The sequence below is a fragment of the Penicillium cataractarum genome (assembly GCF_028827025.1).
Source record: "Penicillium cataractarum strain IBT 29864 chromosome Unknown utg000007l, whole genome shotgun sequence".
NCBI lineage: Eukaryota > Fungi > Ascomycota > Eurotiomycetes > Eurotiales > Aspergillaceae > Penicillium > Penicillium cataractarum.
The window spans coordinates 812,458-836,471 of NW_026622743.1; the positions used below are offsets into that span (position 1 = coordinate 812,458).

The 24,014-nt window shown below is 48.4% G+C and overlaps 9 protein-coding genes across 9 annotated transcripts; 2 read left to right on the plus strand and 7 right to left on the minus strand.

The window, feature by feature from the left end:
- Positions 1 to 4,094: 4,094 nt before the first annotated feature.
- N7496_007935 (uncharacterized protein) lies at positions 4,095 to 4,580 on the minus strand (the record flags this gene model as incomplete). The annotated part of the gene is made up of 3 exons (XM_056700854.1): positions 4,095 to 4,141; positions 4,249 to 4,290; positions 4,352 to 4,580. 3 exons carry the CDS (start codon positions 4,578 to 4,580, stop codon positions 4,095 to 4,097), a joined length of 318 nt encoding a protein of 105 aa, XP_056552917.1.
- A 1,404-nt stretch (positions 4,581 to 5,984) lies between these two features.
- On the plus strand, positions 5,985 to 7,077 carry N7496_007936 (thioesterase family protein; the record flags this gene model as incomplete). Its single annotated transcript, XM_056700855.1, has 3 exons — positions 5,985 to 6,147; positions 6,206 to 6,738; positions 6,796 to 7,077. The coding sequence occupies 3 exons, from the start codon at positions 5,985 to 5,987 to the stop codon at positions 7,075 to 7,077; spliced, it is 978 nt and encodes a 325-aa protein (XP_056552918.1).
- Positions 7,078 to 7,528: 451 nt separating this feature from the next.
- N7496_007937 (uncharacterized protein) lies at positions 7,529 to 9,268 on the minus strand (the record flags this gene model as incomplete). The annotated part of the gene is made up of 2 exons (XM_056700856.1): positions 7,529 to 8,628; positions 8,707 to 9,268. 2 exons carry the CDS (start codon positions 9,266 to 9,268, stop codon positions 7,529 to 7,531), a joined length of 1,662 nt encoding a protein of 553 aa, XP_056552919.1.
- A 1,126-nt stretch (positions 9,269 to 10,394) lies between these two features.
- N7496_007938 (uncharacterized protein) lies at positions 10,395 to 10,673 on the minus strand (the record flags this gene model as incomplete). Its single annotated transcript, XM_056700857.1, has 2 exons — positions 10,395 to 10,576; positions 10,649 to 10,673. The coding sequence occupies 2 exons, from the start codon at positions 10,671 to 10,673 to the stop codon at positions 10,395 to 10,397; spliced, it is 207 nt and encodes a 68-aa protein (XP_056552920.1).
- Positions 10,674 to 11,272: 599 nt separating this feature from the next.
- Positions 11,273 to 11,458, plus strand: N7496_007939 (MFS sugar transporter; the record flags this gene model as incomplete). The annotated part of the gene is made up of 1 exon (XM_056700858.1): positions 11,273 to 11,458. One exon carries the CDS (start codon positions 11,273 to 11,275, stop codon positions 11,456 to 11,458), a length of 186 nt encoding a protein of 61 aa, XP_056552921.1.
- A 4,233-nt stretch (positions 11,459 to 15,691) lies between these two features.
- On the minus strand, positions 15,692 to 16,408 carry N7496_007940 (uncharacterized protein; the record flags this gene model as incomplete). The annotated part of the gene is made up of 1 exon (XM_056700859.1): positions 15,692 to 16,408. The coding sequence occupies one exon, from the start codon at positions 16,406 to 16,408 to the stop codon at positions 15,692 to 15,694; it is 717 nt and encodes a 238-aa protein (XP_056552922.1).
- A 564-nt stretch (positions 16,409 to 16,972) lies between these two features.
- N7496_007941 (ribosome biosynthesis protein MAK16) lies at positions 16,973 to 18,088 on the minus strand (the record flags this gene model as incomplete). Its single annotated transcript, XM_056700860.1, has 2 exons — positions 16,973 to 17,873; positions 18,030 to 18,088. 2 exons carry the CDS (start codon positions 18,086 to 18,088, stop codon positions 16,973 to 16,975), a joined length of 960 nt encoding a protein of 319 aa, XP_056552923.1.
- Positions 18,089 to 18,359: 271 nt separating this feature from the next.
- Positions 18,360 to 21,759, minus strand: N7496_007942 (FAR11/STRIP family protein; the record flags this gene model as incomplete). Its single annotated transcript, XM_056700861.1, has 5 exons — positions 18,360 to 19,188; positions 19,246 to 19,375; positions 19,473 to 19,579; positions 19,631 to 19,743; positions 19,801 to 21,759. 5 exons carry the CDS (start codon positions 21,757 to 21,759, stop codon positions 18,360 to 18,362), a joined length of 3,138 nt encoding a protein of 1,045 aa, XP_056552924.1.
- Positions 21,760 to 22,804: 1,045 nt separating this feature from the next.
- On the minus strand, positions 22,805 to 23,636 carry N7496_007943 (phosphatase PAP2 family protein; the record flags this gene model as incomplete). The annotated part of the gene is made up of 3 exons (XM_056700862.1): positions 22,805 to 23,289; positions 23,338 to 23,527; positions 23,589 to 23,636. 3 exons carry the CDS (start codon positions 23,634 to 23,636, stop codon positions 22,805 to 22,807), a joined length of 723 nt encoding a protein of 240 aa, XP_056552925.1.
- Between the last annotated feature and the right edge of the window lie 378 nt (positions 23,637 to 24,014).

Here is a 24,014-nt window from a genome sequence, read left to right on the forward strand (position 1 = left end):
GGTTTTCATTATTCTGTTAAACCACAAACATGCCATTCCTCTATGAGATAGAAATTGCACAGAATAGAAAATGAATATTATGCAAGTCACAATACAAGTCCGTGTGGGAAAAGCTGAAATTTGATTTGGAATAATTCCATCCTCCATATGCTTCCTCCACATAAACTCCCAGGCGCCAGATTTGCCCGATAAAATCAATTGTGCAATTTTAGCTCATTCATACCTGAGTTGCTACGATATTACCTCTCTACAGTATAGGAGATATTAGAGACCCTATAAATATTGTTAATTTTCAAAAATTGTAATTATGCAGCGCTAATGCACTGGTGAACTACGGGATAATATATAGCCAGAGAGTGGATTAATCCCCGTATTTGCTTTTAGAGCACCAGGAGAAGGTAATTAATATAATGCCTATACAATTCATGAACATTGGCTCTGACTAAAATTCCTGGCAGTCAAGCGCAGTATCAAGGTTACTGACGCTTCCGAGCCTGTCAAGGTGCTCGAATCCAATAACTTCCTCTTGTACTTCCAAAGTCCGTCAATGCATCCATTCCGCTACCTTGTATTTCCCTTAGCAATCAAGCACATTTCCAAGGTTATTGAGAGTTCTGAGCGTGTCAAGATGTTCGACTCCAAGATTCCAAGTACCTTATTCTGTGTTTCCTATGCCCGTCGATGTGTCGCTTCTGCCTCTTCATATTTCCCTTGGTTGGAGATCACCACACCAATATTACCAACGCTGGTGAGAGTCCCAGAATGCTCACGTCCATCACTCAGCGTTGCACACTCTCCCCTAAGGCTGCTTACGACCCAAGGTCGTGAAAACCCCGAGGAATAATAATCACACGTCCAGACTCCAGGCCCGGGCGGTTCTTGGTACTCCTTTTCAGTTCTAGTGCTTACCTACCTACCCTCTCCTCACTTTTACTGGTAGAGTCAAGTGCTGGATGCCTAGAGGGTACTTGAAGCCAGACCTGAATATTTTTATGCTAATTTCACAATCTCCTTGATATCTCAATAAGCGACCGAGAGAGGTATAGTCTAAGTAAGCAGGCTCAATAGAACGTGACATGGTTGCTCGATTCCGTTCATTAAGAATTGAATTCTGGTGGGGCAACTTAGTGCTATTTCCAACCTCAGCCGCAGCAGCACTGAACACAATATAAGCGAGGTCTAGCTCGCATCTGCGCTCACACTCGAATAGTGTCGCTAGACCCCGCAAATCCAGTCTATTTGAGCAGTGAATTGCCAAATTATCGGAAGCTATTACATCCAAGGACTCCCTCCTGGTATGAGTGGCCTCCAGAGAAGGGTTCATCTTCCTAAAAACGCATGTGTAACATGCAAGGCGAAGAAAAGACTCTGTGATAGGAACTGGCCTGTGTGTTCAAGGTGTCAAAGGTAAGTGCAAATTTTTCGATTCTCATGTTGATAATGCGGTTCCTTATTCATGAAATAGACTATCGCAAACATGTCAATACCACGGTGAACAGGGCTCTCAAGATCCGGTATTATGGGGAACTTCCTGTCTTGTAGGAAGGTTCGTATTTCGACTTGACTATCCACTTGGCATATCGGGTGTATCCGTGAATCATTGAAGATGGGAGATGATATACACCTAAGTACACGTAGCTGATACATCCATTATCATCCAACCAGTCATCAATCGCACCATGCCCCGCTAGATGGCAGCTATACACGGAATCCACAAGCCTGCCTGAGATGCAAAACAGCCAAAAGGCAATGTAGCCGAGATCTACCGATGTGCTCGCGCTGTTTACGGTACGTGTGTTAATGATGGTTAGTTGCGAGAGAAACTGAATATTTTATATAGAATAGGCCTCTGGTGCCGATACAAGGAACAAGAAATCCAGAGCCTACCCTCCATAGAAACTGAAATAGCGGGCAATAATGAAAGACTGGATCGAATTCCGGCATCTCCAAGTACTGCCACCCGCTACCCGGTCCCAGAAAAAGCGCATTTTTCGACCTTGATGTCTCGCAGTGAGTGTTTTCTACTCCTTCGTGGTAGCGATGATTATCATACGCATAGAAAAGATCCCTACTGATACTGATATAATCCGTAGGGAAATCGGCAGTTGTCAAGTTGGCGTACTTATACCCCAAGACAATGGCCTACCGGCTTCAAACTTCATGGATAGACACGGCGATCAAGGATCCTTGTTTATTTCACGCATTGTTTTTCGGTACTTCGACATTTATTGACATTTGTCGGGGCACACGTGCAAGTCCAATCACCCTCTATCATAAAACCCAGGTCATTCAACGAGTCCACCGAGCTATCACGGAGTGCGACTACAAAGATATTCCTCTGAATACCCTTGCAGCAACATTGTATTTATTCTACTATACGGTAGGCCCTACCCAAATCATGCTCATCAATATCTTCAGGTCAAAATTGATTAACTATTTGTAGAGTATGAATGGAGACGTTGCCGAGGGAACAGCCCATGAGCGAGGGTTGGATGCAATTATGCGCCGCTGTAAATATGAAATGCCAGACGCCGGTACTTGCATCGGCTATCTGTTCATCTCGTGAGTTTTTGAACATAGACGTAGACCTTGAGCAAAATGAATACTACTAACTTGGGTAGACGACATATATGGAATGCTCTGTTTGCTAGGCTGGAGACAGTGCACACCCAACCCCATGCAGGGCCTGCTGGCTATATGGGAGAGTACACCAATCTGCTCTCTCTCGCTGTTCAGAAGCAAATGGAAAGACCAATACGATCCAGGCTACCGAGTCCGATCCTTTCATTCATTTGTATGATTGAGAATGTTTTCATGACCTCGGACCTATCACGAACTGGATCGATCATCGAGGTGTGTGAAATTACTTACTTGGCCCCCGGAAGTTCCACCCTCGGCATTGCTCAGAAATGCTGCGTGCTCGCTGCGGATATATATTGGAGGGCCCTCATAAATACTCCAGTCCCCTGTCGTACCGGGGGCAACCAGAAAACACAGGAAAATGTATTGTGTTTAAAAAACGCAGTCATGAGTACCGACGAAGAGTTTTGGTTTATGCAAGGCCCTGAGGTATTTCGTTGGATCCTTTTGGTTGGCGCAGCAGCAGCTAGCTCCTTATCACTCAGATCGTGGTTTATCGTACGGTCCTTTAATTTCTGTGCTGTGGTTGAGCCTCAAGAGTTGGATGCCTTCGTGACTGCGGCGGATCATCTGCTCTGGCTATTTAATCGCACACGCTGAAATTGAGATATATTCAGATATGTTAATTAATTTTTGATATGAGGTTTTCTAAAATCCTGCGTTAATTAATTCAGTCGTACTGCTCTTCCGTATTCTGCCTCGGGGAACGCTGATTGAATCCTTATGTTCTTACTGTATAGTTAGATGGTTAGAGTACTGTTTCACTAGCGACTTGTCCCTGGAAAGACCTGTGGCGTGCCACCTAAGGAAGCGATTGGTTCTTCCTCTTCGGAATCGCTTGCCCCATATCATTATCACGCAATGAAAAGAATCATCCCGTTTTGTCGGACATTTTTCTCTTTACTTTTAGTCCCTCAAGTTTCGTTCATTAGACCAATTCTATAGACTTTGAATTTTCCTTGTCTTACCGTGACCACCGTCCATATTCTTTTGCCTAGAGCAGACTGCATGCTTCTGAGGACAAATGGTAATCTATTTATAGACAGTCTAAATATATATTCACATTTTCTCCCCTCTGATTAAGCACCACCCTACTCCCTTATGAATCATCAACTCCCTTCGTTGCTATCTGTCCCCAATTATAAGTACCGTGAAGTACGTGGAAATATGCCAGTCAGCGGTGGAATAAATGAGGGAGAGTAATAATATGGATTGATAATGATGCTGATTCTGAAGGAAAGAAACCATGGGATGAGAGTACTCGGGGCTGTTGAAATACCCCTGAGCTGACAGGATAAACCGAGGCCCTCCGATGTTGCAATTCCGAGTGGCCATATTCCAACGACAATGATTGTGAATTCCATACCGATCTGTTACAGCGTGGCTACGCTTAATTGCCATGACGGTATCCAAATTTGCGGGTATCAGGACCAGCGTTCTAGGTTGGCAATATCTCAATCATACATCTTGCCAACCTCGTTGACCCCTACCTTCTCCCTATCTTGACAGAGTCAATGATCACTTAGCAAATATGCGCTCCGCTGGAAAGCTGATTGCCTATAGCATAGTCAGTATCTCATACTCTGTATTAGTAAGTAGAATACTTACCACTAGCATCATAAAGGAAGCCATCGCTACGGATATAGACGTCTAAGCATATGTCAGTAAGGATCATAGATCCATCGAGACCGAGAGCTTCTTGGAAACATACCGCCATAGTTGGATGGCCAGGTATAGGTCACCGAGTTCTTGCTGCAAACGGAACCAGAAACCCAGAAGAAGCCCCATCCACCTCCGACGGTGGCAGAGCCTTTGTTGTTCAGAGCGACGTCGGTACCCTGATCGTCCTGGATCCAGCCACTGTGGCCAAACTGGTTGTGGACGTTGGTCGCGGTGGCAGTCAGGGCCGTGGCAAGAATAACTAGGGTCTTAGGAACCATCGTGTTGACTTTAAGTCTGAGATTGGTATCTGAATAGATGAAAAGCGGTTTTAAGGTATTGCGATATGAGATTGTCACGAACGCTGTTGTTGGGGAGGATTGAGAATGACGGGAATGTGTGAGACTTATATAGTTTTTTGACACAGGTAAGATCGGTTGTCACTTCGTTCTATCATCTTCACTAGATTGTGAGATGAGTAATTTTATTATGGGTTCAAAATGGATCTGGCCTAGTCCGAATGGTGATTTGTACACCTTGGAGCTATGCAAATTCCTGATTCTGCAAATTGTGGAAGATGACATGCCAGTATGAATGCCCTGCTGAACGTGGCTGGAAATTAGATTGGTGTTGAATAAGTCCATTGGCTGCGACCTTTTTTAGAGCATATACACAAATGGAGTTGATGCGATGAAACACAGCTTGGATAGCCTACATGGCCCTCTTCGAGTAAGACTAAGGTAGCATTGAGTACTTTTGTAGAATAGCTCTGTGTGAGCACTATGACTAGGCCTTAGTCTTCTCTGCGGTGAATGAAACGATGCGTCCTCAGGAGTCTCAGCCTCCATCTAAGCTTCTGCATAAAATAGAGCAAGGGAGCTAGTGGAAGCTAGTGAGAGCGAAAGCTGACAGCGACGAAAGCCAGTACTTGATTGTAAAGAAGTTATAGATTACTTTCTAACCAAATATGGAGTGACAGTCAGTTTGAAATCTCACTAACTCGGCCGTAGATCTACGACAGTGAACCATCGGAATGCAAGAAGAGTCGGATTGACTTCTATTCTTGGAAATGATAACATCTCTTCGTTTACAAGAACCGCCCTGAGCTTATCCACTCCGCTAATCCATTCCTTCCATCTTATTCATTGAATGTGCAGCTACAGTCTAAAGATTCACTCGTTTCCAGGCCTTAGGCATCATGTTCAAATTGATACATGTATGTATGTACATCTTGGCCAATCAATGCCGTTATTAAGCTTCCTGTTGAAGTCCCATATTCTTAGTTATCTTCCCTAAATGTAATTATCACGGCCTATAGGGGCAGATGTATACTTAGCGGAAGACATTTATCAAAGGCCTGAATGAGGCTTAATCAAAGTTATCTTCAGGGTCTCACGGTAGGCCCGTACACGAATCCGCCCGCACACTAGTCCACCCGCACGCTAGTCCGCCCGCCTAGTTCAACCGCACGCTAGTCCACCTGCACGCTAGCCCGCTTGAACGGAGCCAATTAAACATCACGTTTCATGTATTAATTATGTTGCTAGCGCCGGCTTCACCGATCTCGCTGACCCGTGTTCACTTATTATGTGATTCCCTCCTTAAAGTCGGAAACCTATATATTCTAGATATTTCCCATTAGTGTAGTGAAAATCTCAAACACCTTATTCATCTCTTTTGCGGTTATGGCAAACAGTCATCTTCCTAATTGTCACCCGGACGTCACGCCCGATTGGCAGGACATTGATCACCCTCGGGCCAGTTTCGAACAAGCTATTGCTCTTGAGCCAGTCCAAGGAGAACAAGGGCGTTATGCTGGCTTCGCTCCAAAGGATTGGTGTAGTCCACGTATGTATATTCATCTTTACCAATTCCTTGTCGTCAAGCTCATGCTGATAATTTACAGATGGTCGAGACCTCTACCTACATGGTGGCTATATAGCTGCACTGCTCATCCGCGCAAGTCGGAATTATTTCCAGGATTACCACGCCAATCTCAACCAACCAGATCCAATTCATATGAGCCTGCACTATCTGCAGCTAATCCCCCCGGGTGCTTTCCATATCCAGCTCGAAGGCATAAAACTAGGCCGGCGACATTCAACCATTCAAGCGAAGATTGTGTCACCACACACCAAAAGCGCGGTCCTATACAGCCTAGCTGTTCTTACCATGGGTGATCTAAATATCAAGTCTGGCATCAATATGAGTCTGCCTCCAATTCTGACTCCAGACAGAGAGCGTGAGTGCGCCCGCTGGACGAACGCATTGTTTTACAAATTGAACCCACCTACTGCGAGCATTCGATACTACAACCCTAAAGATGGTGAAAGCCTCCTTTGGAGTCCTAGCAGGGGCCAGAATTGCCGCGATCAGTGGGGCAAGCTGGATTCTGGCGATAATTTTCACTTGGAGCATCTTGGCCTTATGGCAGATATTGTATGTGGTCGATACACAACCCCAGGCACCCTGAACACTCTTTGCTTACATGCGCAGATTCCCCCTATGCATCTGAACTATCAGAAGAAAGGAATGAACGCTGTCCTCGATTATGAATATAAAACCATGACTATGGACTTTGACTTCCGTGCTGACCCCGCGGGCAAAATGGAATGGATTTTGAATCGTGCAAAGACGCATAGACTGGAGGGAGGCCGGTTCGACATGCATATCCAGATGGTAGACGAGAACGGAAATCTGGTAGCAACAGTGCATCAGTCTAACTTGGTCTTTGAAAATGGGCGGAGAAATTCCCGCAAAACCAAGGGCTCTCTTTGATTTAGATAGAGCTACTTCAACGTCATTTGAGAAGGTCTCCAGCACGGCCTTTTAAATTCTCAGTTGTCTAGATTGAGATAGAGACCAGGCCCTTTTCGGTATATTGTCATTCCTCGACCGACTACTATATACTTGCCGTCACTGAAGAGAAGTTAATGCTCAAATAAATAATGCTGGACAGGTGTAAGGTTGCTAATACTCACCCGTCAATATATAAAGGTAGATACGGTATTATCTATTGACGGGTGAGTATTGAGAGAAGGTTGGCTCTACTTTCCGATGTTCAATGTATCCAAAATTGTACAGTAAAATTTGGGGGTATATTTCAATGCATCATACGATCACATCGTCACTATATAACACGCTCATCTCAGAACATGAAGCGTAAACCTTTAAAAAAAATAAACAATCATAACAACCACATCAAGTCATTCCCAAACCAACCACAGCCTTAGCGGTAAGGCTCAGGCGAGAAAACCTTACGCAGACGCAAATGCGCCAGGTCCTTAATAACCTCCGAAGTCTGCTTAAGGTTCTGCTTAACAATGACAGAGGTAGGCTTGGAGAAGAGCTCATCAATCTCCTCGAGAGACTTGTTCTTAGTCTCGGGCATGAAGATAATCTGGTAGAACCAGCCGACGACGGCAATACCACCGTAGAAGCCGAGAGTCAGACCGATACGGGTCATCGACTCCATCATGCGGGTGAAGTTGTAGGTGACGATGAACGAGCACAGGAACAGGTTCGCGTCGGCGGTGGTCATGCCGTAGGAACGGAGGTACGTGGGGAAGACCTCCGAGGGGACGACCCAGGTCAAACAGGCGTAGGAACCGAAGAATCCCATGTACAGGACGATACCGGTCAGGTAGACGCCCTGCGCGGCGGCGGGGTACTTGGTGTAGTCGATGGTGTAGCCGACACCGACGAGGATCAGACCGACGAAGAAACCGGGGAGCATAACGTTGGCCCAGTAGCGGCGGCCGAAGCGCTCCATGTACAGGACAGCGGGGATGGTCCCGATCAGCAGCGAACCACCACCGACGAGAGACATGAAGACGGAGGTCTTGTCGTCGAAACCAATGTTGGTCATCAGGGTCGACATGTAATACATGACGGCATTGACACCAGTCAGCTGGCCGAGGACGATCATGATGTTGGCGTAGACAATGGCACGACGGGCACGGGGCTCGGTGAAGAAGTCCATCCAGGCATACTTCTTGGTCTTGGACTGCTCCTCGGACTCGGCGGTGACAGCTTGGCGCATGCCCAGGAACTCATCCTTGGATTCAATGTCGTTGAAGCCGCGGATCTTCTTCCAGACGCCGTACGCGGCGACCTCTTGGTTCTTGTGCATCAGGTAACGGGGACTCTCGGGCATGAAGAGCATACCCACGAGCAGGATGGTGGAGAAGATCAAAGAAGAACCGAGGATGTAGCGCCAGTTACCCTTGACGCTGACAAACATGGCAGCAACGGCGTAGCCGAGAACTTCACCCAGCGCAATGTTGAGCTGGTAGAGCGAGACGAGGTTACCACGGATCTTGCGGGGAACTATTGAGATTCAAAAAATGTTAGTCTCCAGGTTATACAGTGTGCTTTATCAAAGGAGATTGCAAATGCAGAACTTACCACACTCCGCGACGTAAACCGGGACAGTACCACCTTCCAAACCAACACCCATACCGAGGATGAAACGACCAGCGAAAATCATGCCAAAGTTGATGGCACCAGCCTCCAAGCCGGCACCAATAGTGTACAGAATGCAAGAAACAATGATAGCCATGCGACGGCCCAGGTACTCGTTGGCGGGAGACAGAATCAAAGCACCACCGACGGCACCAAGGGGCATACCGGCGTTAACCAGACTGTTCATCGAATCGGAGAGGTGGAGGTCATGGGGGAGGTAGAGGTTGGCACCACTGATCAGGGACTGATCAAGACCGGAGAGCAGACCTCCCATAGAGGCGAAGGCGACCAGGATATATGTGAAGAGGGCAGGGTTGGCAATGGTGAGCTCGAATCGGGCCTTGGGCATAGTCTGCAGCTTCTCCTCGAGCAGTTGCAGTTCGGAGTCCATGGCGGCCTCGTTCATCTGGCTCTCCATCTTCTGCTCGTGCACATCGTCAATCTCGTAGGCGCCGCCCTCCTTGTGGAGGTCCTGGGGAACCTCAGCATCCTTAAGGTCGGACATGGTGGGCGGGATTAAGCACCCTTGATTGCAAGGGATGCGGGTATATATAAAGAAAAGTAGATAGAAGAATAGAACTATAGATCAAAGAAGAAACCCCAGAGGAAGTGATGAGGTAAACCCCAGTCTGGAGAAGTGGGAATTGAAGATGGAGAATGGTCAAAAAAGAAAGACCTGGGGAAGAAAGAATGGGGGGGGAAACGAGGACTATTTGAGGCCGATCTTCAGAGACACCACACCACCTTGAATAGCACTTTGCATGACGACCGGAAATACACTTTAACGACCAGACCTAGCAGACTCTGACGCCAGAAACAATGGTGGAGAAGCGTCGGCGAAACTTCGACCAAGAAAAAAAAAAGACCAGGTCGGGGATGCGCCCCAGTTTCTTGCAAATTGATCTGGAGTCTCCGTATGTACGGACTGTACGACAGTCTGTTTTGACTTGAGTGGAGAAGAAAGAGGATCCAACCGAACAACCGGGCCAACCACCGGTTCGGCGACGGCACCCGCAGCCAGCGACCGAGAAGAAAATGAGGAGAAGACAACGAAAACGCGGGCGCTCACCGGTCATCCAAGATTGGCATAGTTGGGCGAAAATGGAACAATGTATCGAGTCTATTCGACTGGCAGGGAAACGCAGAATGTGGAGGAGGCAAAAAGGCCGGGGAATTTTGGGGGTTTGATCGGGCGTTTGGACGAATCGTAGTGGCTGAGAGCTTAACTAGTCGCACTCCCAAGGTTTTTCTGGCAGGGCGTTCAGTGGCAAAAGCCAGTTTGGACCTGCCTGGCATCAATAGACTTCTGATCTGATTTGAACCTTGTGTACTGTAGTACAGTAAGCGAGTCGCATCGGGAACTGCACTTCTCGAAAATTCCCGGCTTCCCGTGCATTTCGCAGCGCAGGATTTCGGCCTGGCAAGTGGATATCCCCTTCAATACGGGCCACGGCAGAAGACAATGCCGAGAGAAAGGGCCGAGACAAGGAACTAACAAGGTCCAGGACTCGGGGGGCTCCGCAAAGCCGAAAAAAACACGGGTACATCACATGGGCAGGGACGGGAGCTGGAGGTGATTTCGGACAGTGTCCGGCTTGGAGATGGAGCATCACCACGCGAATATCTCCCCATTACGCATCCGCAACGCTGGGTTGGGGGAACCCCATGGAGTCTCCAGTGCGTGTCGGAGACACTTCGGCGAAAAAGCAGGGCATCGGCATCCACTCAGCGCTCAGGGCAATCCCGGTCCGGAAGCCCAAGCGGGACGATCTAAACGACGATTGGACTCGAGGAAACCAGGTTCCGAACGGTGCTATATTGTGGATGAGTACAGAGTATATGAGAGGGTTAGAAAAGTCAGAGAACCAGGACAAGTTAGACCAACCATGGTACCAAGACGGGATCATCATCTTGGAGGTAAATTCTGAGTTTGCTTTTGCGCCCAGCGATTCCGGGGGGCGCTGGGAAGTGTGCGGGATTTTCCCGTCTCACTCAAGCCGAGAACCTCATTCGCTGAAAGGCAAAAGCTTGGGTGGGTGGCTTGGCTTAGCGGATCTATGTCCTCTGTTCAATTTTGGATAATGACTGGGGCGGAACAGCCTCGTCCGCACTCTCAAGAGGTCACTCAGTTAGGTGGACTTTGCTACTGTAATGATTTCACGAGCTGATGAAAGCCGGTAAGGTATGTAAATCAGCCGACAACACTACTCTGACCCCCGTTATAGCCTAAATCTAGAATCCGGCTACTCGCATGGCCGCCACAAGATAAAAGTCACCAGATACGCTTTGACTGCCTCTCTTACGAAAAGGCCTTTACAAGGTCTGATAAAATCTCACTATAGGGTCTTCCCTCTATAGCCTATGCTGGTTGTTTCCAGGACTAGCTTTTGTTAGCCCATATAGGGCCCTTTCTCCTTTACATCTAGTTCTCTTGTGTAGACACGATCGAACTACTGTACTTACCTTTTCCTATTTCCTTTCCTTCCCCACTTACCTCCGTTCCTACCGCATGACCACCGCCGACGCGAACCTGTTCCTGTGCTCGTTCATCGTCACCTACAACTTCACCCGCATGATGGAGTCGATGACCCGTATCGGTCTGACTCTCGGCTTCTACGGTGGTATTGCCGTCGTCGGCTGGTTCTACCAGATTATCTTCATGCCTGCCAGCTGTGGCATAATTTCAACCTTCTGAACTTCAAGAAGATGATTTCTAGAGCCCTTCGTTAGTTAGCGGTGATCATCTAATTGTTGATTCGCCTAATTCGTCTTGTAAGCTGATTTTTTCATGATGCGAGTAATAACAACTTCTTATGTAGACCATGGCTCTATGTATCCATTTCTATACCAACCGGGCGACGCTGACCCCTTCTTGGAATGACTGATCTTACATTATTGTGGTAGTAGAGTGTCGTGTTGCTTACATTAGGATGAAGCCAGAAACGTCAAAGTAAGCACTGTTGTGCTGTATTGAATTATCGCTGATCCTGGTTATCCAAAAGTATGGCCTCGGAGCGTTTTGTTTAAGTGAACCCAACAACTTCCTTGCTGCGACAACTCATGACCAGCAGGGCTCGACGGTGATTCGAGGTAAGAATTTCGTTAACTCGTTCTCCGAACGGGAGTTTTCCAGGGGTACAATCTGGGTGCGTATGCACAAATTCTGTCGACATCCTAGGCTTTACATCTTTAGAAGAGCTTGTTCAAGCCATCCGCAATATTAAGGAGCTCAGTACACTCGCTGACCTCGAACACTTGGGGTCAGAGGGTACTTGCGTGACAAAAATCCTGAGTACGTAGGTAGAGGTGGGTGAGCCCCTTCGGGTACCAAGACGGTCCTTCGCAAAGGAGCTTCAATCGCAGGGCATCCGTTGGCAATTTAGGCTTCTCGTAGTCGTCCCTTCCTGTACATGTGTTGATTTGTATCTGCGGTGAAGGTTTTCAAACGATTCTTTGATATCCTCATCCTCGAGGGGTAAGTCGAGAACGAGGCGCGCTGAGCGCTGTCTTCGCCGGGAGAGCTATCAGGGGTAATATTGTCGTGATATTATGTGGGATTAATAAATGTAATTAGACTTTGGTAAATTTTGCAGTATATTTTATATAGAGGATACATATAAACTATACATCTGCACGATTGTTCTTAAGAGCCGAACAACTTTTTAAGATAATCTTGGAGTATAATTTTTCATATATGAAAAAGAATCCCTAGCCGGTTATCTATAACGGCCTTAATGGATAATTGACGGCAGATAATAAATTAACGGCAGTAATGGTGTCAAAAGTTGGGCGGTTTTGCTGTATAAAAACGGGCTTGTCTCAAACTTTGGCTAGGATTTATGGGTACCTAAGCTACCTAATGGCCTTGGAAGGTAAGGACGATCATGTGATCATGACTAAGCTCGGACGGGAACACTGGTAGAAGCAAAATTTGCCGCTGTCTATCGAGTGTTGGGGGGAGAGATATCACACCTGGGAATTTTGATCCAGGCCCAAAAAAATGATTGAGACTTGAGCCCCCTCCCGGGTTTGATCCGGGGACCTTAGTATTACAAGTACCATGTGATTCCACTACACCAAAGGGGCAAGTTTCTGATGGTGGTGGAGTTCAAATTACGAATGATATGCGTTGATACATGTCAGCGGAAGCCCACTTAAACCCCATCCGGGGGACTTGTTAGCCTAACTAGGACTAGCCTTTATACTATTGACGAATCATTAGGTTCAGATGTACTCAAAACAAGGGACTAAAGCATAAGGTAACGAATAACAAGCCATGAAATGTCCTCAAGCCCCACCCTTAGTATAGTGTTATGAACACCACCAAGGTCGACTTGGACGCCGAACTATGACCTAGATAAGATGTTTAAAGCACGTCCTGAAGCCTGTAACGTAGTATTACACATTACATGGATATTACTGGTTGTTAAACGTCACTTTACTACTACATCTTGAAGCTTTACATTATACTTTCAAACACCCGACCCGACCGACATACTTCTTACATAATCGCCTAACTAATTTAACTTTCCGTAGCTAACTATGCCGAGTGAAAACCTCTGAATCAGAAGGTATGTAAGTTATAATTAAAGAAAGAGGTATACGTGTAAGCCAGAGGATGGACAGAAAAGTTCCGCATGTTGGTTGACTATACAACCAGTTCATATTTCAGTTGAACGACCAACAGTGTTAAAAAACGTGATCTGTATTAAACACATGACGACGATATATATTGTGGGACTGGAATAAGCTTAGTTGGGGACCTACACAATGCCAAAGGAAGCTCGCATAAAACCCCACTGACTTGACTGCCTTCTAAATATACACTACACTTATATGGATGCTACCCCCAATCTACGACAGAGGTCAATTTAGAAACTTAAATATGTAGTCATCAGCCATAGAGTCTGCAACGTTCCTGTTAGCGATGTTAAAGTATATGCAATCATCGCGTCACACAGGCACAGCGAATAGCTGGCCATAACGACCGAGTTTGACCCCGCGAAAATGATGCGTAGTATATGACCACCGCCTGGCCTCGGAGTCGCCATCGAAGCCTTTGGTATCACTATCCGCTGGATACTTGATATATGCGAACGAACCTCATTGACGGGCAGCGAGCTGGCGGACGTCTTTCCATACTTTAGAGACTTCTAATATACTAGTATTGGATTGAAATTATTTTTTATTAATTATCATGTAACACCAAGTTACGTAGTTATTAAAAGTATCATACTAACTTACTTACTACACCCATGTCTTTCAATACCTCTCCTGACACACTTCTTGGCACTTTTTTTTTGACATACCTCTTTGCTAACTCAATATCCCCATTACTATACCTATTCAAGTGTTATGATCATATTATTATCCTTCAATACCCCCGCTTTCTATAACCCTTATACTACCTACGCCTACTGAGCGCTGTAGCGCCCGCGCCCGCGCCTAAGTACAAGCCTATGCCTACGATAGCGTTGGCTAGAGGCTGATTTCGCTTACATGAAGGAGTTTTTCCACCACCTCTCAGCGTATGTTAGCCCAGAGGGCCTAAAACTACACTGGTTCTCTAACCCACCAGGACAGGCGCTACGGTTACTGCTCAAATAATCGCACCGGAGAAGGATACAAATGTGGCTGACGTCGTGCGGCAAGTCACTCCAGTGAAAAGACCTCAGACGATCACCTCGAATGACCCCAGTCGTGCCACGCGCCCATCCCGTAGACATTTATGCCACGGAGGTAAAAACACATAAGAGATAGGTAATACTCACCGGGCAGCGGAGAAAAAACAATGATATGACGACAGCATATGCAGTAGTAAGTAGTAAGAATTTCTAATTAGTATGGTGGGTTCGTAGTTATAATGCAGTTTTGTCGCACTCTGGCATAAGGTACAAAGTAAAATTAAAGTTGGCGTAAATTAAGGTTAAAAAGAAGGTGCTGTTCTGGAACAGTCTGTCTCAGGGAATCAGAGCGGGATCCCTATCTTCCTACAAGGACATTTCTACTATGCACAGCTAAACGATCACGACACTTCTCCCTCGAAGCTCCGTTATGGCAATGCCCCTTTCTGCCTTCGGGCATGGCGGTAATCTAAGGCAATGGCAGTGTCATAATCAATGCCTTCGAAAATATCCACGAGCCGGTTGAGCTTTCCCACGACCTTGTCACCTCTAATTGATAGATATCGTAACTCACCGGTGCCTTCTCCATTGTCCGTATTTTGTTTCAAAACAAAGGGAAATTTTTTTTTTTAAGTCGGCTTGCAGGATCTGTTGGACGGGCCTTGAGGGCATGTCGAGCAACTTCTCCGTCGGCCAAGCGACCGATTCTGAGCGACCGCTTTCTCGAAATTCTTCTACCAGATCGCTTGTATCATAGAATCTGAGTGGACACGAAGAGACTGATAAGCGTCCCGACGCAAAAAGCAAAAAGAAAACAATCTTTTGTTAATAAGGGAAAAAAGTGATGTAGACCCGAAAGCTGGGGGGATTTAAAAATTGAAAATGGGATAACGAGCTAAATTGACCATCCCACGCGGGCTTGACCTGTCCAATGGCCGGGCTTGTATCATCGCGTACACGGCCTTGCTGATGTATGTGGGGGTTAATTGCGTTAGATATAGGAAGGATCAAGAGTCGAGACTCATGGAAGTAAGAGAACATCACGGCCATTTAGGCCGATGCCAAGTTCAATGGTCAGCCACTTTGGAAGACAGAAGTTAAATAAAATAATAACTTTGGGGTGGATACTAAACTCAGTGACGAATACGATAAACCTTCTTCCATTAACGAGTTTCAAGGTTTGAACTGTATTTACAACCAGAGAAATGCAGAGCATAAAACAAAAACGGAAAATGATATCAAACTCCGAGCGCCATGCTTGATGGGCAATGCAATCAATCCAATGCGACCCATATCCCCCCACTCTACCATTGCCGTCCCGATCCTCCCACCGGCTTGCGAACGCTCGGATCGATATTCCCTGGACTGGGGGATCGTCCACCATGCAACCTTGCCCGCAGCCGTTCCTGTGCCGAGCCAGCCCCGGATCTACTATCCTGACTAGACCGCCCAGACTGTGTCGACTGATACGATCCCGAACGCTGGCTAGGTAGCGGGCGAGCACCCGAAGGGTGCAGACCACCTGACGAAGGAGAGTGAGATTGCGAGTGCGCGAGCTGAGGCGGGGGCGACATGACAGGGCCTGGCGGGGCACTCTGGGCAGGTGTCAGGCCCGAACCGCTTGCACCACTCGCGGCGCTACCACGGCCACGACGGAGACTGGCAGTTTGCGCACTTCCTGGTGAAGGTGCACCCGAGTCACCCCAAAGGTCACCTAGACCGCCACCCCGGCCGTAGGCACCGGCGGGGGCTTGCCCGTATTGTCCGGAGGAGGCGGTTGCGATGGGGCGAGGTGCAGCGGAGGGCGGGGCCTTGGGGTCGGGAGGGAGCCAGCCAGGGAATGGTCGCCCCTTTTCTGTGTAGTATGCTCGAAGGGCGTTGGAGATGTGCGAGCAGTCCTCGTTCTCCGGGTCGTCTCCTTCGTCGCCTAGTGTGATGGCCCGGCGGAGGCTGTTGAGTCTGGACCCCAGAGCATTGGAGATGGAGGATGAGGATTTGAATGACGCTAGATACGAGCTCATTTCGCTGCCCCTAGGTGTGGTGAGATATTGGTGGTGTGTACTCGAGCAACGTGTGGACTGTAGAGGACAGCTTCGATGTGGGGTGGGGTTGATGCGGAGCTACAACCCTGCAGGAAGTCAACAGTGCGGAGAAAGAAGCCGGACGGAAGTAGGTAGAATTGAAGATTGGGTCAATCTTGCAGCAGGAGATTATTCGTATGTTCCACAAAAGAGCCGGCTTCTGTGGGAAACAAGAGTTGAAGTTGAAAGAGTGGCGGGCAGTGAAGATCGCCGAAACACAACCCCATGACGACGGCACGTGATCTCAAACTAGGTTTCAGAAGAATCGCAGGTCAATCAACCTGAGACCAGCAAGAGGACAAACCCAAATGAAAACGAAATTAATAGACATGAAATGATATTTAAGACCCATATTGACAGATATGTATAGCAATTGATGCAATAACTGGGTATGATGCCCGATCATAGTAAAAAAAACACATTGACAGAAAGAAAGAAAAAACTCAACCCGTAAAACGCCATGCAAGATCACATAAACTTTTCCCAACCCATTCAGCGAATAGTTTACGCCATGACATGATCCTTGCCAACACCCTCGGTCTCGTACTCGATTTCGATACGAGGACCCTTCTTCCGCGGCTTGACATGGGGAGCGGCATGCTTGCGCTTAGCACCGGGCTTGGGCTTCTTCTCATCCTCGCTGGGCGCGCTCTCGTCGTCGCTCTCATCATCACTCTCGTCATCCTCATCGTAGTCGTCGCTGGAGTCGGCCGAGTCACCACCCAGCCAGTCCTCAATATCCTCCAGATCCTCCTCTTCATCGAGGTCACTGACGTACTCAACCTCACCAACACCCTCCTCCTCCTCATCCTCAATCTCCTCTCCATCATCCATATCCTCATCACGCTCACCCTCACCAGCGCGCTCCAGACCACGGAGAACCTTCTTCCAGATGTTCTCATCAACATTAAGCGGCTGGTCACCATAGGCACCACTGCGCAGACGCTCGATAAGCTCACGCTCAATCGCACGCTCCACCTTGGCCGCAGACAAAGCCTTCCGCTCACGAGTGTCCTCACGCCGGCGAATCTTAGGCGCCAACTTGGGCACAATCTTCTCACCGAGGCGATCCTCCTCCTTGGCAATGTTCCTCATGCGAATTTGCACCTGCGTGAGGCGGGTGAGACGCTGCTTGCACTTGTGGACCAGGAACTTGGGCCAGTAGATCAGGCGCTCGTCGAGTTGCTCCAGCGCCTTGGCGTAGTTGGAGGACAGGCGCACACGTTCCCACCATTTGCTGGGCATGTGGGCACGTTCGACGGTCTTCATGTACAGGTACATATTTCCGGTCTCGGGGTCGGAGCGCACCGTCGCATATCGCGAGTTGGCGAGCGGGCAGGACTGCCGATTGCACAGGCCAGTTACGTTGTGTTCATTGCGGCAGAAGTTTTGCTCCTTGGTAGTTCTGAAGCGGGAAAGGTTTTTTAAGTCAGCAAAATGTTCTGCATATCTTAATTTTGCAATTCAATCTCTAAGTGTCGACGGTGTCTAGACTCGACAGACCGATAAACCAACGCAGAGAAAATTTCCAAATGGGAGGAAATTTATGCAAGACACTTACTTGAGCTTGTAGGAGCAAAACTGCTGGTTGATAACCTGCCAAACGATCTCGTCCGACATGATGGGCAGGGAGCGATGTGATGTTCGGTGCTGGAGAGCCGTTGCCCAGGTGTTGATTGAAAGAAAAAAAAAATAGCAGTCACGTGAGACATGCTTATCGATAGCCGCGACACCGCCCAAGTATAAGAACTATGTATCCAACTAAAGAAAGAGAAAGCATTCCCGGAATTTATTACTGTACGGGTATGAACGAGTGTTGTAAAAATGAGCTAGTACAATAGCCAGGGTATACGCAATTCGTCTATGTCGCTGTGCAGCAGGTTCATGATACTCACTGTGGCCAGCCACCCTCCGCCTGCATTTGGCCACCCTCCCACTCATTCCCGTTTACCATATGGTTGCTTTGATCCGAGTCATCGCCAGCCAATTCATCAGCAAAGCCCCATCCCATAGACTCTAATTCCCGAACAAAGAAATCTCTCTCCTCTTCCATCATGCTGGATCCCTCGGGTCCAGCCATTACATCCTTATACTGACGTAGATGCCACCAGTGTGTCAATCCACGAAGAGCTTGTTCCAGAGGTAGGGCTTCCTCAACTTCGGCATCAACATCCGAGCCGGCAAGCCAGTCATCCCGCAGCTCTGGTCGGCAGTACAGGTAGATGGCGGTGATGACACGCATGTTGCTCTGGCGCCATTTGCGGCCGCAGTAGGGCACTTGTGACTTGAAAAGCTTGAGAGTGTAGAATCGAAGATGAGGGTCCGGGATCTTAAGGCCCTTTCGGAGAATGGTACTCGACCTATACTGCACAAGCAAAAGGCAGCGATGCGCCTTGTCGCGAGTAATCTTCTGCATGATGTGAAGATAGTTGATTGCAGAGAAGAAGTTACGGAAGGAGAAGACGGTGATGGGTTCCTTGGGCAGAGGGGCCGTGGGGTAGCCGAGCTCATCGACTTCAGGGCGGGTCGGACCGTCAAGTATACCCGCGATGGACTCTTCGGGGGAGAGAGGACGAACGCCGCTGCTGCCGGTATTCAAATTGGGACGATGGCGGGAGATGGGAGGCGGAACAGCCTCGTCCTCACTCTCAGTGTCACCGTCATCCGGTTGCTGGGTCTGTACCGCGTAATCAGAGTGCTCGCTGCAAAAATGGAAGAAACTATATAATATCAAGTTAGAACTGTTCGATGTGAAAAAGTCCACCACGTCAACTTACGCCAGGTCCTCGCGGTCATTTTTCTGCGCCACGGCTTGATCCACATCTTGATGGGCGAACATCTTCAAAATTAGAGGCAAGTAGTTCGAGTCAAGTAGTAGCTGAGTCATATATTCGAATTTAAGAACATCTGCGTAGGTCAGTAAGGCGTGCACGGGAGAACTTGATAAACAAGACATGAGACTGACGAGATCGCTTAAACCACTTTAACAAAAGAAGTAGAGTACCGGATACGGCTTTACCGGTGATTTCTCGTAACCGAATATTATCCAATTCGTCAATGGAGGAATCAGAGAAAAAGTCTGCAGATGACCCATTGATGCCATGGCCATTACTACTTGGGAATTAGCATAGTCGTTTATTGTAGTGTGTTGATCTTTCGTACCTCATGTTCTGAGAGGTTTGAGAATTCGCCTGGTTCACAACAGCACTGACATTCGTCAGAATGATCTTCAAGAACACGATTGTGATGGACTGAAGATGAGCCAATGTTTGAGCCTAGATGAGATGATGTTAGCTCGGCACATTCAATCGAGACTGTTCTCAAGTACTGACATAGAACGATTCTACGGCATCCAATCGTCGCTGTACATCTGGATCATCCGTTTCTTTCTTGTGAGGGGTATCCTCTCTTTCGGACAGATCCAAATTGTCCAGTTCGCCGGTAGTATCATCGAGAGACGGGAAATCGGGAACTCGTTGGTAAGACTTCTCGAGGTTCCAGCCCCGATCGTACTTCATGAAATTCTCGCGTTCTTCCCACAGTTGTTGCATTGCCCGAGTCATCTTCACATGAGTGGAGAAAAGCTTTCCGGCTTCAATGACGGACGCGGGTACATCACTACCCTCCCAACGCTTGCCTACCAAGACGTCCTGTCGCTCTGTAGTGCCCTTTCCGCCGATGCGATTACTGGTATCATCCAACGGGGGGTACATGAGCGGGAAATTCTGGTTGGTCTGGTAGTTTTGTTTCTTGCCAGCCTTCCCACCAGGACCGATAGGAGAGGGTGGCGGAGACGGCGCCGGGGTCGCGATATGAACGGCCTGTTGAATAATAGAGCCATTTCCACCAGCAATCGAGGGTCCGACTCCGCAGAAAAGACCGCTGGAGGAGGTCGCCCTGCTGGGATGCTGTGGGAGAGGGGGTAGAATGGAATTATTTTCAAGTTCCAGAGGAACGATCGATGGAGGGGGGTTGTAAGAAGGGTATTTGGAGGTGATTTCCTGGCGGAAAATGTGATAATCGAGGGGCTTTGCGGTTAAGAAAGGCGTTCTGCGGTTTGCAGCATCCTCTTCTGAGATCAAAGGAGGCTCCAGAACCTCTTTCGTCCTCTTCAATTTATCACTGCCGCCAAAGACGAGAAGGATGGATTTCCACAGCAAAAGAATGATTCTCGTAAGAGGTATATTGGCAGATTCATCCCATCTCAGTCGCGCGATGATTTCCACAATGGTGACCAGTAAACAAGGATTCGATTCGCCAAGGGCATCGCGGATCAAAGTGTTTTGAGTATCTCGGGCTTCTTGCCGTCGGCCGACTTCAATTGCAAAGTAGAGCAAGGTAAGAACCAGGTTGGCTTCGCGCTCCGGCGCGGCAATATCACCTGGATTAAGTCGTTCAAACTCAATCCCATCTGGGTCTGGACCAAGCGTGGCACGATTCTTATCAAACAGCTGTGATAACCTCAAAATCAAGACTGGGATCCCCGAGCATTGCTGGAGAAGAGTCACGTTCTCCTCGATCCAGTCAATCTGTAGTGATTTCGACTGAGGTGTCTCGGCCGCTGACCGGGCGTCCATGTTTGTAGGATAGTCCGGGACAGATCGTCCACCCGTGACGCCCCATACACCAGTGACCGCATAGCAAATGTTCTCCAGTGCCTCCAGCCGCACAGAAACGTCCATGTGTTGCAGATTGTCCAAAGATCGCATCATAAATGATCGGCGAAGATCCTCGGATACATCGACCCACGACTGTCCACTGGCGCCCGAAACATTCTGCTGACAGAAAGCACTCCATTGCCTTTCAAAGGTAGCTTTCATACCCATCAGCATCACGCGATCAAACTCATTGTACTGGAACCATTCTTCCAGCTCGTCTGGGAACGGCTGCGCATCGGCATATTCGAAAGCATACGCGGGCTGCTCGACCTTGGGCATCTCTTGCACCAGTCTCCGCAGCTGAGCCAAGCTCAGCGAGGAGTCGGTTGGTCGGTCCGCATTCTGCTGAACGGGTGCGGGGGGAGGTGGTTGTAGTGGCGGTGGAGGGGCTGATCCGTCTCGTCGCAATTCGGGTCGTTTTCCGGCCGCCTCTGTCTGTGGGGAAGCTGGTATCGCCTCAGGTGCAGCAGATGAGGCCTGCTCTTGTCGCAGACCCTCTGCTATCTGCTCCAACAATTGGTCGTCGGAGACAGGAGAGATATCCGTGCCAGTCTGATCTACCTCATCGGCCTTGACAATGTGGTGTTCCGGGTCGGGCAGATTGGAGTCGGTGGGGGTGGTTGGGATATCCATTCTGGCGTTCTCTCGGACAATGCTGGCCTCACAGGAGAATCGTTGGACGGTTGATCGTGCGGCTAGTTGTGGTGGTGGGGAGGCGCAATATGACTGGTCGGAAAACAAGGGACATTAGGGTGAACGAGAGTTGAGATGGAAGTTGAACCGCCCTGAGAATAAAGTGACCTCAGCAGGCAGGATCATCTCGCAGCTTGAGCCATGATTGAATAGGTCTCGTCAGGGTTGTCGCGACAGCAGACCGCGGAGTTGCGGTGATCAATGCTGGCTGATAGCAGTCACGTGGCCTACGCGTATCAGCGATTGGCCTCTACCTACGGCTCGTGACCAGTAGTAGCCAAAAGGCCAGGGACCATCAGGTACTCGAACTCTATGAAGCCATTGATACACTATGTATTTTTAATGAGCTTATACTGAGAAAAATGTGAGAGGGCCTATTTTTCTGCCACCTATTCGATCTATAAACCATCCTAATCAATGACAATAACCATAAACTTGGCAGGATGGCCACTTAAAGACGCATGCCTCTGAATAGTATAAGTTCAAATGTGGGTATTAATCAAAATTATGGTCAACTACACATCAACCAGCCACAATAGCCTAGTGGTTTCTGGTTAGCAAGCTTCCGAATTGGTGTAGTGGCTAACATCGTCGTCTCTCACACGACAGCCAGGGGTTCGATTCCCCTATTCGGAGTTCATTTCTTTTTTGTTTTTCTGACCTGACATTACTTCAACTTTTGAGATGTCGCTGAGATGATTTTTTTGGAAAAAAAATACACGATTTATGGTTGGGGTTTGTTTATTGGGCAAACGGGCTTGGTTCCAGTCTAAAAGCCCGCCCGCTTGGTTTTTGCAAGTAAAAGTGTAACGGTGGAAGTAGGTATGGATGTGGTTTGTGTCAAAGTATATATATTCGCGAACGGGGGAGTCGTCATAAGTGCCGACCCTAATGAATATGTCCGAAAGACAGGCACTGCTATAAATTTGGACAACAAGCAGGAGGAACTATACAAAAAACTACAATATTCCTTGACGGTATCTTCTCAGTCCGACTTGCCCGCTTCACTGTGGCGCTTCTTCAACCTCTGTCCTTCCCATCGTTGCCAGCCGGCCTCGGCCAAGTCTTCACTCACCACCAGATCGCGAATTCGCAACAGACGAGATACGGTCAGCTCGGTCACCCAGTCAATCCAACCCGAGCGTCGGAGCAGCCCAGTGACCACGAACCAGCCACAGGCACATGCGAAACCAACCACGGAGCCTGCCAGAACCTGTCGGGGGGTATGGTAGCTCAGGTAGACACGACTGGCAGAAACCGCGACCGCGCTGGCACAAAGCCCCACCGTCAAGGCAGTTCGGAGCAGGAAATCAGAGTAAGGGTAGGAGCCCGCGTAGGATGGAGAGTGTCGAAACACGAGGAAGAGGGACATGTAAATGGCGAAATAGGTCATGAATTGAGCGTGGGAGGATGGCATGCCGTAACCTTTGCCGAACATTTCTGTAGACATGCATTTGACCACATTAGCGCCTATCCTTGTGCAGTATGAAATTCGAATACGGGGAAAAGGAACCTTACCCTTCGGGCGCTCTTCCTTGATGATGCGCTTCAGCACAAAGTTCAATGCCTCACAGCCCAGCTGTCCAGCGAACATCAGGATCACCTCCACCTCTCTCGAGGCCCAGACCAGGGTGGCATAGGAGACGCAAAGAGCCTGGGGCAGTAGTGCCAGCCATGCCGACGCAAAGGACAGCGGATCCTCGGGGTTCTATTGGGGACAGTTAGCTCGTTGCAGCCCAAAGCCAACGATGCAGAGGAGAACAACGCACGTAGTGAACGTGAGTCAAAGACAGGGAGGCCAGTGGAGTGTCGCCCATTTTGAAATTGGGAGGTGTCCTCGTGCTCCTCGTGCTCCTTGAGAAGTAGAAATAGACGAAGGGACGAGTCAAGGAAACAAAGGAAGGAAGCTCAGTTGGTCGTAAGTATTGTAACCAGTGAGCTGGTCAAGACCTAGGCTCGGCCCGATTAAAGCCACGATAACGATAAGAAACGACAGTCACGGCGGGGCGGAAAACTGCAGGAGGGGGGAAACCAAACCCTCTCAGTCAAACACAAAAATAAATTCCCCTTCAGGCACCAAAGGGAGTTCTTTTTTTTTTTACTCCCCTTCTCGCCTCCCTCGCCTCCCCTCCCATCTCTTTCCTTCACCTCATCTCCTGCTCTTTCTTCATCCCACCCTCACCTCACTTATTTGT